General features: G+C 39.7%; 1 protein-coding gene across 1 annotated transcript in view; it reads left to right on the top strand.

Annotated features, from left to right (window-relative positions):
* Positions 1-17,607, top strand: part of SDK1 (sidekick cell adhesion molecule 1) — a gene marked incomplete at its 3' end in the record, with an annotated part of 423,737 nt that overhangs the window by 110,181 nt on the left and 295,949 nt on the right. The window contains exon 2 of the mRNA XM_082490690.1: positions 14,051-14,210. Within this exon, the coding sequence (XP_082346816.1) occupies positions 14,051-14,210 (160 nt within the window). The remainder of the gene's footprint in view (positions 1-14,050; positions 14,211-17,607) is intronic.

Below are 17,607 nucleotides of genomic sequence, written 5' to 3'. Positions count from 1 at the left end.
TTGGGAGTCTTAAACTTCAAGTAGCCCAGGCTGTTTTCCGGCTGGGTTGGCATTAAGCGTCTGGTGAAAGGTGAAGCTAACTTTGTTGATCTAGTCTCACCCGCTGCTTTCCTGAGACAAGTTAGCGTTCCTGTTAGACAAAGAACTGCTCTTTGTTTAAAAATAACTTGAAGTCGCCAGTCCTTTCACAGAATGTAATTATTTCCTCTGGGGAAGAAACAATAACATGCCTTATCTACTCAAGGAAAGCATTTAGGATGCCCTTTCCTGCTTTCTTTGTCCTGCAATAATCTGCTTTTTTTAGGAAGAACGTTTCTGCTATCAACATTTTTCTCTGGTGGAGCCCGGTGAAAATAACCTCAGTCTGTGTTGTCCTGTGATGCACTCCCATACGTCAACTATATTTGTCCCTTTCTCCCACAGAGTTTAATAAAGGAAATTATTTTGATTATTAGCGTTTAGATTTAACTAACGGCACTGTTTTGGGTTACACATCCATCTGGCCCAGTTTCTTAATTGTCAGCTTGATGATGTATGTGAATGTATGCAGCAGAAACAGATGACTGGAGGGACTTGTGAAATCCTGCAGAGAATTAAGTCGGCAGATTGTTTCCCTCGGTGAGCAAATTTATAGAACTTGTAAACCTGCCCAGGGCTTACCTCTTACAGGATGCAGGAGTTCTTGTGGATTGAGGCTCAGGCTTGTTCCATATTCCTTTTGAATATACATCTTCATTATTGTCAGGTCACCTAGGTTCAAAGCAACGAGTAGAGGTTTGCTCTTCATTTGTTCAATGCTGCTAAGCAGGATTTAGCAAGACTATCTGCATTTATTTGATTAGGCTCCAGCAGAAATGATCAGGTGCTTCGGAGTTGGATTACATGAGAGTAGGATTGTGATACACTATAATAAGTGTAACATGTAGGAGTGAGGTGAGGTCGTCTTCTTTGACAACGTGTATATTGTTCACCAGTGAGATGGGACTGAGCTTTATGGTGTATTTCTGCAATAAGTGTTTTGTGATCGAGCTCTTGGCCAGACACTCACGGACTCTTCCGGTCTTCTGACTCACGGTTTAAAGTTGGCCAAAAAGGTTACATGTGCAGAATGCTCACATTTCACTTGGGTGATATTTTCTCATCTCTTTAAGGTGACTGAGGGATTGCACAAAATTCTACCAAACTTACAAACCCATGCGTCACCTAAAGCAGCTGAGTCACTTGCTTGTTTATACCCATACTCCTTTGAACAATTTACGAGAGTGATTTTTGTGAAGGGAAGTCTTTTGTCTGATCGTATAAGACAACACTAAGTTGGGGGGGGATGTTGATCTGCTTGACGGTAGGATGGCTCTGCAGAGGGATCTGGACAGGCCGCATCGATGGGACACAGCCAGTGGTGTGAGGTTCAACACCAACCCCATGCAGCACTACAGGCTTGGGGTGGAGTGCCTGGAAAGCTGCCCGGTGGAGAAGGCCCTGGGGGTGTTGGTGGACGGCCAGCTGAACATGAGCCAGCAGTGTGCCCAGGTGGCCAATGGTATGAGGTTCAACAAGGCCAAGTGCCGGGTCCTGAACATGGGTCACACCAACCCCGTGCAGTGCTACAGGATTGGGGCAGAGTGGATGGAAAGCTGCCCAGCAGAAAGGGACCTGGGGATCTTGGTCGACAGCCGGCTGAATACGAGCCAGCAGTGTGCCCAGGTGGCCAAGAAGGCCAACAGCATCCTGGCCTGTGTCGGAACAGTGTGGCCAGCAGGACTAGGGAAGTGATCGGCCCCCTGTACTCGGCACTGGTGAGGCCCCACTTCGAGTGCTGTGTTCAGTTTTGGGCCCCTCACAAGACACATTGAGGCACTGGAGCGTGTCCAGAGAAGGGCAACGGAGCTGTGAGGGGTCTGGAGCACACGTCTGATGAGGAGCGGCTGAGGGCCCTGGGGGTGTTCAGCCTGGAGAAAAGGAGGCTGAGGGGAGACCTTCTCGCTCTCTACAGGAGGGGGTAGTGAGGGGGGTCGGTCTCTTCTCCCAAGTAAAAAGCAATAGGACAAGAGGGAATGGCCTCAAGTTACGCCAGGGGAGGTTTAGTTTGGATATTAGGGAAAAGTTCTTCACTGAAAGGGTTATCAGGCATTGGAAGAGGCTGCCCAGGGAGGTGGTGGAGTCGCCATCCCTGGAGGTGTTTAACCGAGGGGCAGCCGCGGTGCTGAGGGACGTGGGTTAGCGGTGGGTTTGGCAGTGTCAGGTTGATGGTTGGACTTGATGATCTTCAAGGTCCCTTCCAACCTAGACGAGTCTATGATTCTATGAAAATATCAAACTCTGAAGACAATCTCCTGACTTCCCTTGCATTAATTGGCAGTCTCATTATATGTATTACACTGTTACACTGTCCTCCAAGACAAGCCTTTGATTGTAGATTAAAAGTATTTTCTTTTTTTTTGCTTTAAAAATTTTGGTCAAATAGAATTTCATCTTTTTCCAGCCAGGCCTGAAGGAAAGGTTTTTAATGGCCTTTTTTTCCTTTGACTTAGACTCACCACTCTTTTTCAGTTATTCCTTTTTGTTAATTATTTCATAAACACGCTAAGATGACTAGTAGATGGTCGTCATTACTTGTTGGTTCTCATGACTATTGTCCAGAATAATAAAGCTAATGAAGTAGCGCCTACTTGTGCATAATTTAATGTTGTGGTGATACAACAGAGATGTCTTTTTATTTTCTCGTCAGGCAAATTGCACTAAAATATAACGATTACATTAATTACTTCCAATGGATATAATTTCTTTGGGTTTACATTTCTTAACCTTTTAAAACTTTAAAAAGCTCCTCCTGAGGATAATTTTTTATGTAAAAGGTCTTTTTTTGGTCTGTTCTGTGATTTGGACATAATGTGTTGGGTAATTATCACTTCTGTCCTGAGAAATCTGTCCATATTAAAAGGAAAACAATTTTCCTTTCTATTTCAGTACATAATTATACATTCTTTCTATATACACACTTCTATAATGGGTTTTAACCAATATTTTATTGATTTGCTGTTGTTACATACAGAGTAATAGTTTTCAGTTCTTTGGAGTTTCCTAATTTTAACGTACTTCATGTCTTCTTTTACAAATGACACAAATAAATAATGAATATTAATGACCCTGTGAGCTGTATATCCCTTCAAGACGTTTGGATGCATTAGTACTAGCTCTTAGAATGATTTTTAGCTGTGTGATTTCTTTTATTAGAGTTCATAGTGCAGTGAATGCAATCTTTGAAGTTGATTTACAATCACAATTTTACTTGTACATCCTTTTAAAATTTTAAGCATGTTAACTGTAGCATGTTTGCAAATGGTAATTATCAACTATGCTCTATTTTTTTTTTATCCTGTAGTAGCATGTTTAGATAGAGTTACTCTATGCTGAACACAGAAATATGGTACTTAGTAAAAATCTATTTAAAGTTTGGGAGGTGCTTCTAGATCCTATAGGATACACAGAGTTAATATAATAGTTCTGTATGCAGAGCACTCTGCTTCTGATGGCTTCAGGCCTTGACATTAAAAGCAAAAAACCCCACCAAAACCCAAAAAAACTCAAACAAAAAATCCAAACCCTAAAAAAATCAAAACACGAAGAAATCCTCTCAAACCTTAATGAAGTTATGACATTGTTTTCAAAACAGTATTTAAGTTGCCTCTTTGTCTAACTTGGGTTTAACCCTGTCTGACTTATAAATAAATCTTTTATTTTTCCTTTACATATCCTTTTGATGTATGTCATCCATCAATGTTAGCAAGAACAGTAAATGCATTGATCTGTTCCTACACTTGGCAAGTTAAATAACACTTTATGTAAGAAGTATTGATTTATAAAATCCAGTACATGTAATTAACATTAGAACTGTCAAAAGTTGAAAATAGTATTAACTTGCTGCTTATTTATAACACAAAGAAAATGAAATAAAATATCCAGATTAATAAACTAACTCCTTTTTTTTTGCCTTCAGATATGTCAAGCTGAGTTATGTTTTCAAGACAGTGATATGTTTCTTCCAACTTCTGACAAGAAGAAATTATGCGTTCCGTCAGTATTGTTGAAAATAATTCTATAGTCTCTAGAAATGTGTATTATCCCTGAGGTGGGGAAAGAATTCCGCTTGGATAGTTCTGAAAGGGTTTAGTGTAAAAGATGCAGAAGTAAGTGGCGATACTAGAGAAAATTAAGGTAGACAATTTATGTTGCGTTTTCAAGGAACCCTTGATCTGGCCCTTAGTGTCTGCTCTTGGGCGTGAAAGTGTGCAACGGTGTCTCTCCCTGGTTGTGCGTACGGTGCGGGACCCAGTTGTCTACGCAAATTACGCAATGAGATACTTCGGGAGCTGTGCGAGGATCACCTTGTGCTTCTGTTACTGACTCAGGCACCAACCAGGTGCCTGTTCCAGAGTTTTCTTCGGATGATGGGACTCTTTCAGTTGAGTTCTCTGAACTTTGCACTGCGCTTTGGTTGCATTTTTGCCCTAATTCAGCACGAGATAAGGATGTGAACGACCCTGTCTGTGTTCAGGATAGCCTTTGATCCTCTGCTTACCACCTTTGAATTCAGTAGCACCATTGAGATCCTTTGAGTTGACTTGGTTGAGGCAGGTCTTATCCAGTTTATCAACCTATTTACATTTCTCAAGTTTAAAGGGCCAAAAAAGAAAATTACAAGCTGCATGTAAACAAAATAACAATAGCAGTAAAGAGTGGGCGTTGTTTTTTAACAAAGGTTTCTGCATGAATCATTTCCCTTTCAGTCCCCTTCATCAAGAGAGATCTGTGTTTGTATCTTTCACGGGTATTCATAGCTGCTTTGCTATCTAGAAATGATTCTCTCCTTGAAGAGAGAATAAATAGGTGGCCTTACGCGGCTTTCAGTCTGGCGGTGCCTTTGCTGTGCTATTGTTTCCTCCTGCTGCACTCCCGGTCCTGTTCTGGTACTCCCAGGCACTTGTCAGCTGTTTACCTTTTAGATTTAATTTATCTTCTACAAAATAATCAAGAACGCCTCTTAGACCAAGGACGAACTTGCGGATAGCACATTTATGTTTTTATCTTTTCTGGTCTGTTAAATGGTAGGGTTTCGTCCTGCCTTCATCCCGGTGTCAGTTGGAAGATTTAGTGGATCTACGTGTGGCTGGAGAGCTCCGGGTGGGAGCGGACTGGCCGGACAGGGGCTGGAGGTTGGTGATACATAGCAGCAACAGTAGCTTCCTTTGCAGTTAAGAGAACCGCGGAAATCCTGCAATATTGGGATTCTCTTGCAGTAAGGTAGTTTTGACTTCCACCTGCCGGGTGCCGAGATTTGAACAGTAACAGCTTATTTCCTTGAGAGCTCCGCAGCTCTCTGTAAACACCACTAGATAGGAGGAGAATATAAAAAGCATGGAGTTATGCTTTGGTACCGAATTCAGCCCACAGACAGCGCAGGTCTCTTTGGAGGCTGTGTTTTGGTGTTGGTAGTTAGTGGGTTCTCTTTCCTTTGCCCGCTCTGTACAATATTGTGCATTTTTCTCTCAGTACATTTGCAACTTTCTTTAAGATGTCCTCATGAATATTTCAAAAAATAATTCTGCAGCCCTTTTCAGGGATGAGCTACACTAAACATAACATTTGCAATGCATCTGTAGCTTCTAGATTTTTAATCTTACAGCAGATATTCCATGAATTCACGAAGCTATGGATTGTGATTGCCTTCTGATATACAACAAACCTTTTTTTTTTTTTTTGCCCTGACTCAACTGAAGTATCACAGGAGGTCAGAAAGTGAAACTAAAACACGACATGTAGAAATTAAAAGAGAAAAGGAAACCTTAATGGGACTTTAGCTTAATATATCAGGAGCTGCTTGAGGCTCATTTAAAATGATATCAGCTCTTTTGTTGTTTTTTTTTTTTTTTTTCTTTCTCCTTGGCTGGTCTGCTAAAGGAATCAATTTTAAGAAAAGAATGATACAATTGCACTTCAAGAATCTTTCTCAGTGTATTTGGGGATAACCAAGAGCGTTTTACGTTGAATGTTAAATGGAGTGATGTTACTGACCACTGTCTTTTTTCTGTGAGAATTCAGATCCTGTAAAAATTCTCTTTTGTGCTTCTGTGGGCCCTCCTCCTTTCAGTTCTGTTTTGAGTGTTTCTAATAAAACTCAGGAAATCTTTTCTCAAAAGGGAATTCTTCAAGATGAGATCCTGTAGTGATTGAAAGAATGGTCTTTAAATAGATGACAGAGTGTTAGGGAGTAGATTTTATGAATACAAAGAATAAGTTATGTTTAAGAACTTTTAAGCAACCAGCAATAGTAAGATTTTCTTTTTTTATCATAAAAAAACCCCCAACCCTGCTCTAGCTTTTTTCTGTTGTCTTGTCTCAGCCTAATGTGCAACTATATTTTTGTAGTTCATCTAAAGCTGTTTGTAGGGAAAAATGGAAGAAGGCTGAGAGACAGAACAGGAAAAGTCTGTGCCTTAAACCAAGGTAGAAACGCTGGCAATATTAAAACAGGTTTTCCTGTAGCAAGTCATTTCCTGGTGTGTAGCTTAGAAATGTAGAAGTTTCTAAGGGAATGAATTCTGATGTTTGTTCTTTTAAACAATACTATGTATTAGTCAAGAAATGGGAAAAACATTTTATCTCTTTGCATCAAGAAATGAGGAGCTTAGACGCAAAATGGAATCTGCAGTGCCGTTTAGGTAATTCTGAAATAGACAACTGATGCTTCATTTAAAAAAAAAAAAAAAGAATTTTTAATTAAATCTACTTAACTATCAGTGTGAAACGCTCATTCTTGCCACTTGAGACTCCTATTCTATTGAATTGTTGGAAGCTAATCATAACTATACATTACAGAACGTTTAGTTTTCCTCTTGGGATAGTGTGCAACAGGTATGCAATCTTAAGTTCAATATTTCTTCCATCCAAATCAAATATATGATTGGCAGTTACCCAATAACTAACTTGCCAATTAGGTATTTGACCTATTCAAGGCGAAAAAAGTTACCCATTGAAATCTTGTCTCCCAGTGACTGTGCATTTAAAAGAAATAAATGTCACTTATTCTAGAAATATGTAGGTTTCCTCACAGAAATTGCTGAGTCCTAAAACAACTTAATTCCGTCCCCAATTAAACCTTTACAAGCACTATCCATCATCCTCAGCTGATACTGTGTTTGCATTTAGAGATTATAGTAGAGGTGTCCAACAAGCAGGTTATCTTTCTTATCTATAGGAGGACAAAAATGGGTACTGTGTGCTCATTTGCTTGTGAAATTGAGGAAGAAAGACTGATTTGAATACAGTGGCTTCTGTATTATTCCACTATAAAATCAGATATCGTCTTTGATAAAAGTTCAGGAAATCCACTTTAAGGGACTGCTTTATGCCATTGTGTGAAAAGTCTTAACTACGGTAGTATATTTGAAAAATAACCTGATATTTTAATGAAATATTCACTACGATGCATCAATCCTTTCAAATCCAGGCATAGAATGAGGTAGTAAAATGCAATTTAAATTTAATTGTTGTACTTGGTGATTTATGTCACACTTCCAACCAAGAAAATTTGAATCTCAAATAGCCAATATTTTGGGTAGAATAGCCTTCCTGCAAATCAATACAGTTAAAGTGACTGAATGCTCTAATGTATGTTTGACATTGTTGACAGTTTCTGAATAGATCATGTACTAACTTCCCCAGCATCTCACCAATGCGTTTTAGAAGGTTTGAATTCAAAAGAAGATTGAACTCAGATATATTTGAATCAATCTGACTTCCTGGTGCATTTCCCAGGATTTACTATGTAATAATTCCTCTGCTGTTCTTATGCTATAGAAACTACTGAAGTTCATTTCCACAAGAGAATACAACTTGCGTCCAGACCTAGCACATGCGTGCATGCGGGTGAGGAACTGAGATAGGAAGATTAAAAGGTCCTTTGGAAAAGGAAAAAGAGAAAAATCTTACCCATGTCCAAGCTGGGAGTAGGAAGCGAGTGGTGCGGGTTCCCCAGCAGGCTGCAGGGAGCAGCTCTCCATCAGCGCGGAGCAGCTCTCCATCAGCGCGGAGCAGCTCTCCATCAGCGCGGAGCAGCTCTACTCAGCTGTCGGCGCTCTGAAGCATCAGCTTGTGACTGCCACAGCCGAACTTCAGCCTGTTCTTGATGGGATTCTGCGGTCCATAGTTGTACCTGCTTTCTTTGGGTTACTGAAAAGATTCTTCCTGTCTTTAGTTTGGGTTTCCTGCCTCTAGCTTCCTTTCTAATTTAATTATGCTTTTGTATTATGCATTCAGATACTTCAAGATACTCTTTTTGTGGCAGTTATCATTAACCCACCTGAAGATGGCTCACATCCCTTTTCTCGCAAACGAGGAGAGCAAAAGCATTTCTCTATTGGTGTTCTTCTCCTGTGCCGATCTTTCAGCCCCTGCATGCAATTTATTTATCTAGTCTCATTTTCCCGGAAAAATTCCTCAGAGATATTCTGCCCTTTATTTTTCTGTGTCAGTTGATTGTAGCTTTAGACGTGCGTATGAAGAAAGGGCGACGTGCATCATGCTTTGACTAGGGACTAATAAGCTAAAATCAATATAGGTGTGTCTTTTAATAAACCAATCGTATTTTTGTTTGGGTTTATTGATAAATGTATCTCAGTCAAAAATGTATTTTCAGTGTCATATCTGTAGGGTGAACTGAGCAATGGAAGGACAGCTGCTTAAATGGTATCTCTTAGTGACTGAGCTGTGTTTGCTCTGGCTTGCTGAATTATGAACAGGTTAATCTACTTGTAATATTCAATATTGGCTCACCTAAAAATGGCTTAAAAGTAGAGAGATACAGAACAAAGACAAATAGCAATGGCAGTGGGGATCTCAGCCTGTTCTCTGCACTCCCTAGATTATTCTTCCTCCGAGTGTGTTCAGGACTGCAGGAACTGATTTTCTCAAGATGTAAGCACGCGATTTTACCTGTAACTGTTGACATTCAACATTTATGAAGAAAAAAATACTAAGATTTTGACAGGGTAGTTGCAGCGCTGTTCACTGATGAAGGTGATGTGGTACTTTTCTGGAGTATGGGAACTTTCCTTTTCTCCGCAGGAAAGAGGCGTTCAAGATCAAATTACATCTTTAATTAAAATATATGAATCCCTGAGGGACGGGACTGCAGGACTGCTTTCAAGATCTTGTAGTAAATGAAAAGTCTATTTAATCTGACTTTGGTTTATGTATTTTACAAATGCAAGCTGTTAGAGAATCATTAGCCAAACTTTGTTAATGGGATTATTAGAGGGTATGTTTGAGGTATTTGGGATGGTACCCTCCTCGGTTTCTAAAGTCATGTTCACTTACGCTATCCTTACGAGATTAGCTTCCCTTGGTTCAGTAATGAGTAGCAACTCTTGGAATTTTTGTTTTCATTCCATTCAGAGCAAAGCTGTACAGTCAGACTGCCTTCTCCTCTTACAGACTATTGGTAGGTTCGTGCCTGAACATGATTTTCAGGGAGAACAGAGTTTGAGCAAGCTCTCAGCTTTTCTGCCATGCATCTCGCCTGCGAGGGCTGGGCAGAAGCCCAGAGCAGATAACTATTGCACACAGCACCATTTTTATAGTTAAGTGTCAGCATTAATCCGAACAAAAGTGTATGGGCATGGTTGAATTAGGTCCTGAAACTATATTTTGAGATAAAATCCATCTAAGCTTTGCATGGTAAGAAAGAAAATAGACGGGCTAACCTGGCAGCATAATGGGACTCTTGCCATTTGAGGATGCACAAAAGCACGGCGGACGTGTTTTGGAGCAAATTTCCAGATAATTTGGGCATATCCAATCCTATATTTTCTTGAGATTTACATAAAAATAAATCTGCACCAACATTTTAAGGACACTAGTCAGGATGTTAGCGAGTTTGGTAAGCAGACTTAATGACAATTTATAGAAGCTATATATATGTGTCCTTTCACTCGTCCTTGCAACTCAGACATTTTTTTAATTATTATTATTTTTATTTTTAAATCAGCATCTCTGAAGAGCGTGAGAGCCTGGAAGTGTTAACACATTTAGCATTTAGAAGAAAAGCCTTTTTTTTTTTTAGGCAGAAAGCTATTTTAGCTAAGAATATTAATTCCAGTATTTTATTATTCCTGTTTCTTTTCAGTAGCTTTTTGCTCCATCCTTCAAGAGAATAAAAACTGAGATGCTCTCAGTGCTTCTAAACCCTTGATTGGCCAAGGTTAGCCTTATAGTGAGCCCTTCCTGTACTTAATTAATGAAGTGCAAGTATCTCATGCTTATTAAATGACCCTCTTATATCCTCCATCCCTCACTTCCAGTTCTTTTTGAGATGGCTTTCATTTTTCCTGCCAATTTTCCTGTTCCCCTGAGATGCTCCGTAACAACCGAACTTGTCCTTGTAGGTCCAGTTTAAAATTCTGCTTTCCGTTACAGCTTCCAGGTGGGAGGCTGAGGGTGCAGAACCCTTTGGGTCTGAGGTGTGAGCAGCCTGTGCCGCCGAAATGCCAAAGTCATCAGAGCTTTTCTGCTACCTCTCTTCATGGAATCTTTGCTCAGTATTTTATTTTCATTTCTGCTTTCAGGGAATATTTAGTGAGCTCTGATTACATAATTGAATTTGATAAACTGATGGTATGTGATTGATGAGAAAGTCAGGAATAAAAGATGAGAAGATAAAATTACTTCAAGGGTTTAAGTAAATCTTCCAGAGAGCTGGGGTAATTTATAAAGCATGCTATATTCTTTATAAAAATATTCCCGTGGGTCTATTAAATTTTAGCTTCTACCAGAATTGGATTGAGTTTTGAGAATCGTTTTCATGTAATGCCAGCTTGATTGTGATACTTTAAATGGGAGATAGCTCTGAGTGGGTTGCAGCATCCCTGGGTTTGGAATATTTGAGCAGGAAACGTAGGGCTGAATGACAGACTTGTGGGCAGCAGTCTTTGTCTTTCAAATAAATCATTTGTTCTCGGAAAGACATAAGTTAGAAGGAGTAAGTGGATAATTCAGAGTGGAATAATGAAGGAGGTTATGCTGCTTGAGTCTTTAAGTCGCTGAAAAACAGGATCAACAAATTACTCGGGTAGAGGCTTATAGTGCAGGTACCGGTTTCATTGTGATCTCCCCGAATGGCTCAACTTTCTTCAGGAAGGAATAGTTTAACAAGCTCTGTATGAGCCTCTAAACACTGGCAGGTAAATGTCATTGTTTTCAGGGGACTCGGCACTAATCGGTTCAGTTTACCAGTTGGGCTCTGTTGCAGTGCCTTCCCCTGGACACCAGCACGACTCCCTGCTGCTGCCTCTCCATCTCCCCAGGAAGCCTGACGCCTTTACTCTTGCCGGGGCAGAATGTCCGTCTGGGAACTCCTTTGGGAGAGTCCCGAAAATATATGTGAGGCCTCTGAAAGCATTTAACATTTCCTCACTTGTTTAGAAATATCTTTGTAAAAAATTGCTTTTTGCTCTGGGTAAAATAACTGTATTTCACACTAATACTGCCTAACTCTGACTTAAATTTTTCTGTATAAAGTTTTAAAATATTTGTTGATTTTACTAGTTAGGAGAAAATGGGAATTGAGAAGACTTCACAATATTTGCAGTCATTAAAACAAAAAAAAAAGCAGCTTTGGGGAATGTAATCTCAGTCATGAAACAGAGTGGAGAATTGCAAAAAACATCTTTGGTTTACCCGGGACTGCCTGGTAGTTTGGAACTGTTCCTGTTTTCTCATACCTTGAATTGTCAGAGCTTCCCACATATCCAGTTTCAAGAAAATGTTACTGATCTGCATTAGCCATTAATCAATTTGTTTGAAAAACAAATAGTTTAATATGCTGCAGATCAGAAAAGGGCCTTACCTCAAAGTATGTTTTTTAATTCAGTTGGTTAGGTGAGATTTTGTGTAACAAACAAGCATTGCTTTAAGATGATGTGCTTTTTTCCCTGCAGAAGTAGAGCTTTCTGAAGTGAAATGCTAAAAGCTGGGGAGGCCATTTGTCAATACCAATCATCAAATGTGTACGCAGCTGATGTTCAATTTTAAAGCCAATTGTAGCAAATAGTTTGGTGAGGGTCAACCTGTGACTGCAGTCAGCCCAAGCGCAGCTCTGCCCCGGGAGCGTGGGATGAGGCTGGGAACGAGTAACGAGCGTGCGCTGCCGCGCGGTCTGCTCAGTGATAGAGGGGCCCCCATACGGGGCAAAGCGAAGGAGAACAAATCTGATGAGGAGCGGCTGAGGGCCCTGGGGGTGCTCAGCCTGGAGAAAAGGAGGCTGAGGGGAGACCTTCTCGCTCTCTACAGGAGGGGGTAGTGAGGGGGGTCGGTCTCTTCTCCCAAGTAAAAAGCAATAGGACAAGAGGGAATGGCCTCAAGTTGCTCCAGGGGAGGTTTAGTTTGGATATTAGGGAAAAGTTGTTCACTGGAATGGTTATCAAGCGCTGGAACAGGCTGCCCAGGGCAGGGGTGGAGTCGCCATCCCTGGAGGTGTTTAACCGAGGGGCAGCCGTGGTGCTGAGGGACGTGGGTTAGCGGTGGGTTTGGCAGTGTCAGGTTGATGGTTGGACTCGATGATCTTCAAGGTCCCCTCCAACCTAGACGAGTCTGTGATTCTGTGGTTCTATGAAGGGCTTAGCGAGGTCGACATCTCCAGGCCGAGACGTACCCGCTGCTGTCCCCGTCTGCGGAGGAACACCAGGGCACCTTGAAAGGCACCCACAGCCCGTCTTCCCTACGGTGTGTGGGTGCTCTCTTGGGGCTATCAACTATTAAAGATGATAGTACATGACTTGTGGATTCAAAAATTTCAGCCAGCCGTGAATAGTACATGAGGTCACTTCCCCCTAAACCGTAAAAGATAGCTCAAACTCTGGAAATGGCAAGTAGAAAACTACCTGAGCTTAATCTAAAATAAGTTTGAAAAGACAGATTAGCAATTTAACTGAATGGTTAGTTGCACTGGGACAACATTTGTGTATCTTTATTGATTTGTTTATTTATTTTATGTATTACGGACACAGACTGCACTCCTAAAAGGCAGAGTGCAGTAACATCTGCCTATTAAATATTATTCCATATTTTGTTTTAAATCTCTGAATGTAACTTGTGTATTGTATATATGTACACAAACACGTTACTTTTGCTTATGAAAGGTATTTGTAAACTTCTTAGATTAAGTCTGTAGTTCCTACATAGTTACAAGTAGGAATTTGACGTGCAAAGCATGAAAACCTTCATCTTCCCGAGGTGCCAAGGGGCGGCTCTTCAGCTGGTGTAGACTTATAGTAAATCTGTGTTTGAGCGGAACTTTGGTGATTTACCAGTCCAGAATTTTGCTGCTTGGAGTATTTTGAGCATTTGCGATCCACGGGAGAATGAGAGGTGGGGACTACCTGTGACCCTTGAACATTATTGAAGTACACTAATTCAAAATCTGTTAGTGGTTTCAGGTAATATAATTGAACACATTTTGGTTGGCAATAACATTGAAAAATACATTAATCTTGCGATTTTGTGAGCCGTTTTTTTCTAAACTCTTTTTTTTCTATCAAAATTCTTCATTTACCCTGAGACTTCTCCTGCTGTGATAATCATTTCTATCCAAGATTACTCTTCGGGTTTCTATTCAAGAAATAAAAAAAGCTTTGAGTGGATTTAATCCTCACAGAGGAGAGGGGGGAAAAAAAAAGCCACCGGGGCTGTTCACTGCCTGCCACAGTAGACAATGCTGAAATTCTCATACGTATAAACAGTAAACGTGGACAAAAGCTTGTCTGAGTGGGCACTTCTCTTCTAAAGAAGTACCAAGGACGATGTTATCAAGATGATGTGAATTCTGCCTCTAAAGATAAAGCTTAGTTATGAATATGATGGTGAAAGCCTTAACTACTGAATCATGTTGTCTCTTTGTTTTACAATGGCTATTTTGAGAGGAAATGAGCTAAATATCGGCGGCTTATACTATACTCGCGTAAATAGCTTACAAAGCCATTTTCTCTGTGTTTTTCAGATGATGTTGCACCATACTTCAAGACTGAACCAGGCTTGCCCCAGATACACTTGGAAGGAAATCGACTTGTACTTACGTGCCTTGCCGAAGGCAGCTGGCCCTTGGAATTCAAGTGGTTACACAATGACAGTGAAATCACCGCCTACTCCAGTGAATATAAGTAAATAAAAGCTACATAACAGCCTTCTCTAAGTGTAATTGCAAAAAACCACCAAAACAAACACCGCCCACCCCCAAAATCCCCAATACCTCCAAGCAGCTTTGTGGATACTGATACATTGACAATGTTTTTTATCACGAAAGACTGTTTTCTTGTAAATTAGTCAGATCTCTATGAGAGAGTCTCCTTTGCTAAAAATGATATTTCAGGCTTCAAAACAAGGGTCCTAAGACAGAATTGTTAAGTACCAAAAATACTTTTTGCTGGAGGTGTAACCTTACATGTATTTGTAATAATATTCCTTAGCTAAACGTTCTGTGTGACGTGCTACTCATCCGTGAACAAAGCTAAGCTCAATGGGACTATGGGACTATTCTTTTCAATAAGATCTAGAAGAATGTGGTCTATCTTACATCGCACATGAAACTTCCGCTTTCGTTTCTGAGAATGCAAGAATTAGTCTTATAGTTTAACAAACTGGTTTTTTCTGATTATGCAGTTTGCTCCCAGGACCTCACTGACTCCCTGCCCATTCCGCAGGAGAAAAACCCCACTGTGGCTAAGCACAGCTACAGTCCTGCTGGTGGGCGGCAGGTGGCTGGCCAAATAGCAAAGTGTAAACCAGCCAAGTTTTATTTGCTCTTCTTTAATGGGATCTCCCCTATGCAGTTGGCAATTTCCATAACCTGATAGAAGTTTCGTATTTATACAACTTATTTGTTGCTTTCAAATTTTGTCGAAATTACCTCGTGAATTCAGAAGTTATAAGGGGTGGGTACGTGACAGACAGAGCCCTTGGATAACACTGTATCTTTAGCAAACCAAGCTAAATACTGCACTTCGGTAATTACGTTGCTAAAGGCAGGGAAAAGTTGTGCTCCGTCACTATAGACAGAAATTACAGTATATATTAGTATAAAAATGCAGATAAGGATACCAAGTTCTATATTGTTACACAAGGTAGTCCATAATTACTTTTCTTAAAGATCTTCAAAATTTTTGGTATTATTTTTGTTGACAGAGCAGTAGGGAAAAAAGTCCCTTAAAAACATTTTAGACCCTTTTATAGCTCTGTGTGGACTTTCCTAGAAGTTAAAGACCTTTGATTTAGATGAGACCACTTAGTCCTGAGTAATTGCATCTATTAACGGTTGCTGGTTTTAAGCCTTGACATTCACTGAGACCTCAAAATGAGCCATACATACATGTGGAAGGGATTTGTGAATACTTTCTAGAAAATAAAAAGATCTCTAATAGCACAATTACTCACAGAGGGTTTGAATATGGCTTTTGTGTAAATGCCACTTGTTTTGATCAACAATAGCAAAGTTTTTTGTAGTTCCCTGGTAGAAGGAGCTGACAACAGCTCTTAACAGCGTAAGATGCTCAGAAAGGAAGACAAAGAGATGGTGTGGGAGGACGAAAGGTTAGAACTCAAACTTTGCCGATGTACTCGTCACTGAGAGACTTATATTCCACGATAGGAGGAGAAACCTGAATAAGAACGTGTGACATTTAGAAACTAAGATTAGAATGCTGTGGTATTTCTTAAATAAGGGCACAGCCTAAGCAAAATCGCAATTTTACTATGTATTGTGGGAGAAGTTAGAATCGCTGTATTGGAACACCTTTCCCAAGCTGTATGTATACATATCTCTATAGAGTACCGTGTTTCTTATCATTGGACTTAGTTTAGTTTAGTGAATGTCGGGTCATGATACAACTGCATTTATTAATTTTGCATCTTTATATTTTCTTTTTTGTATTTCTAATTAAAACATCTGCTGCAGAGGTGATTAAGAAGATAGGAAACTACTGATTTATAATGATATAACATTGATAGAAAATATTAATTTACAAGTTGCAGCCCTTCTACTGTACCACAGTCAGAGATAAGCCAAATGGGATTTCAATTCTATAGAAATGCAAAGCTTTAAGCTTCCAAAAAGGATTATATGGCATAGGTGCATTAGGATGAATGAAAGGAAGGAAAATATATGCTTAGACATAAAAATTCCAGTTGCAAAATTTAAACTTTGACCCTATAATAGTTTGCTCTGCAGTTCTCTTGGGTAAATACTCTCTTTAAATGCATGAATCTTTCCTGTGTAAGTGACTTCTGCTGCAATTTGAATCATCAATCAAAGATTTTTGGCAATTGATATTACATAGTGTGCCTCAGTTAAAGTAATGTCTATATTGTAACAGGCTGAAAATATTCAAAGCTTATTATAACACACCAAGTGAGTAAAGAACTAATTGGAGTCTTTGAATTTTGACATTGGTGACCCTGAAAGAACAGCTTTTCTTTGTATAACGATGCTGATTATGTGCACAGCCTGGCTTTTATAGTGACTGTGCATACGCTAGTTTATATTAAGAATTTATAAAACAACCTTATAAATTCTTTGTGATCTGAGATACACGGAATGAAAACAAATCAATATTGCTGACTGCAGTAGCAATTTTCGTTGTCTATAACTTAAGAGTCTTTAAGGTTCAGGCAGTGAGTTTTTTCTTTTTTCTTTTTCTTTGTTTTCTTTTGAATTGAGTTCTGGACCAGGTGTGTCTTCCGTATTTGCTTTTGTGGCCTGAAGATATTAATTTATTTCAATTTAAGAAGCTAAGGTTGTGTCTAAGCAGCAGTATACTTTCCTCTCAAACTACTTAAAAGTGTCTTGGGCAACCTGGTCTAGTGGGAGGTGTCCCTGCCTATGGCGGGGGGTTGGAACTCGATGATCTTCAAGGTCCTTTCCAGCCTAAACCATTCTATGGTTCTATGATTCTGTGATTATTATATATATGTTTTTAACATTGGACACATTTTAATTTTATTCTGTATAAAAAAAGTTGTATCAGTTGATGCATAAGTCAAACTATTTTGTTAAAAAGTTTGGATGGATAATAAGTTATATGACTATCTAAGAAAATACGTTTGGATTTAATTCTGTCTTCACAATTATGGCTATTAAAACCTGTAGCCTATAGGTTCACTTTTAACTCTTAGAGCATTTAAAATTAAAATGAGGGTGTCAATTTGAAATTAGGAATGAAACATTGGGAAACTTTAAGAAAGCGTTAACCAGCATTCCTCCTTAGGTGTTTAATATCACTTCATCCTTAAGCTCTAACTCATTGCAGTCCTGGTGATGGATCATGTTATGCCCTGGAAGACGTCCCTTGAAGCTTTCTTCTATGCTTGTCACTCTACATCTTTCTATAGAAACTTGCTAAATAGCCAGTTTCTGGTTGGCTGTACCATTCAAACCAGAGAAACTCTCTGGTCTGACTTTCTAAAGTACTTGCACAGATCCCCAGAAACCTTAAGCAGCCTCCTGGCATCTGTACAATGGGAAGATCTTCTGTCTTCAAATTTAGAGTGTACACGGATTTAAAG

The sequence above is a fragment of the Vanellus vanellus genome, assembly GCF_965231255.1.
Source record: "Vanellus vanellus genome assembly, chromosome: 14".
NCBI lineage: Eukaryota > Metazoa > Chordata > Aves > Charadriiformes > Charadriidae > Vanellus > Vanellus vanellus.
Note: the sequence above shows the minus strand (reverse complement) of the source record. Positions and strands in the feature narration are given on the sequence as shown.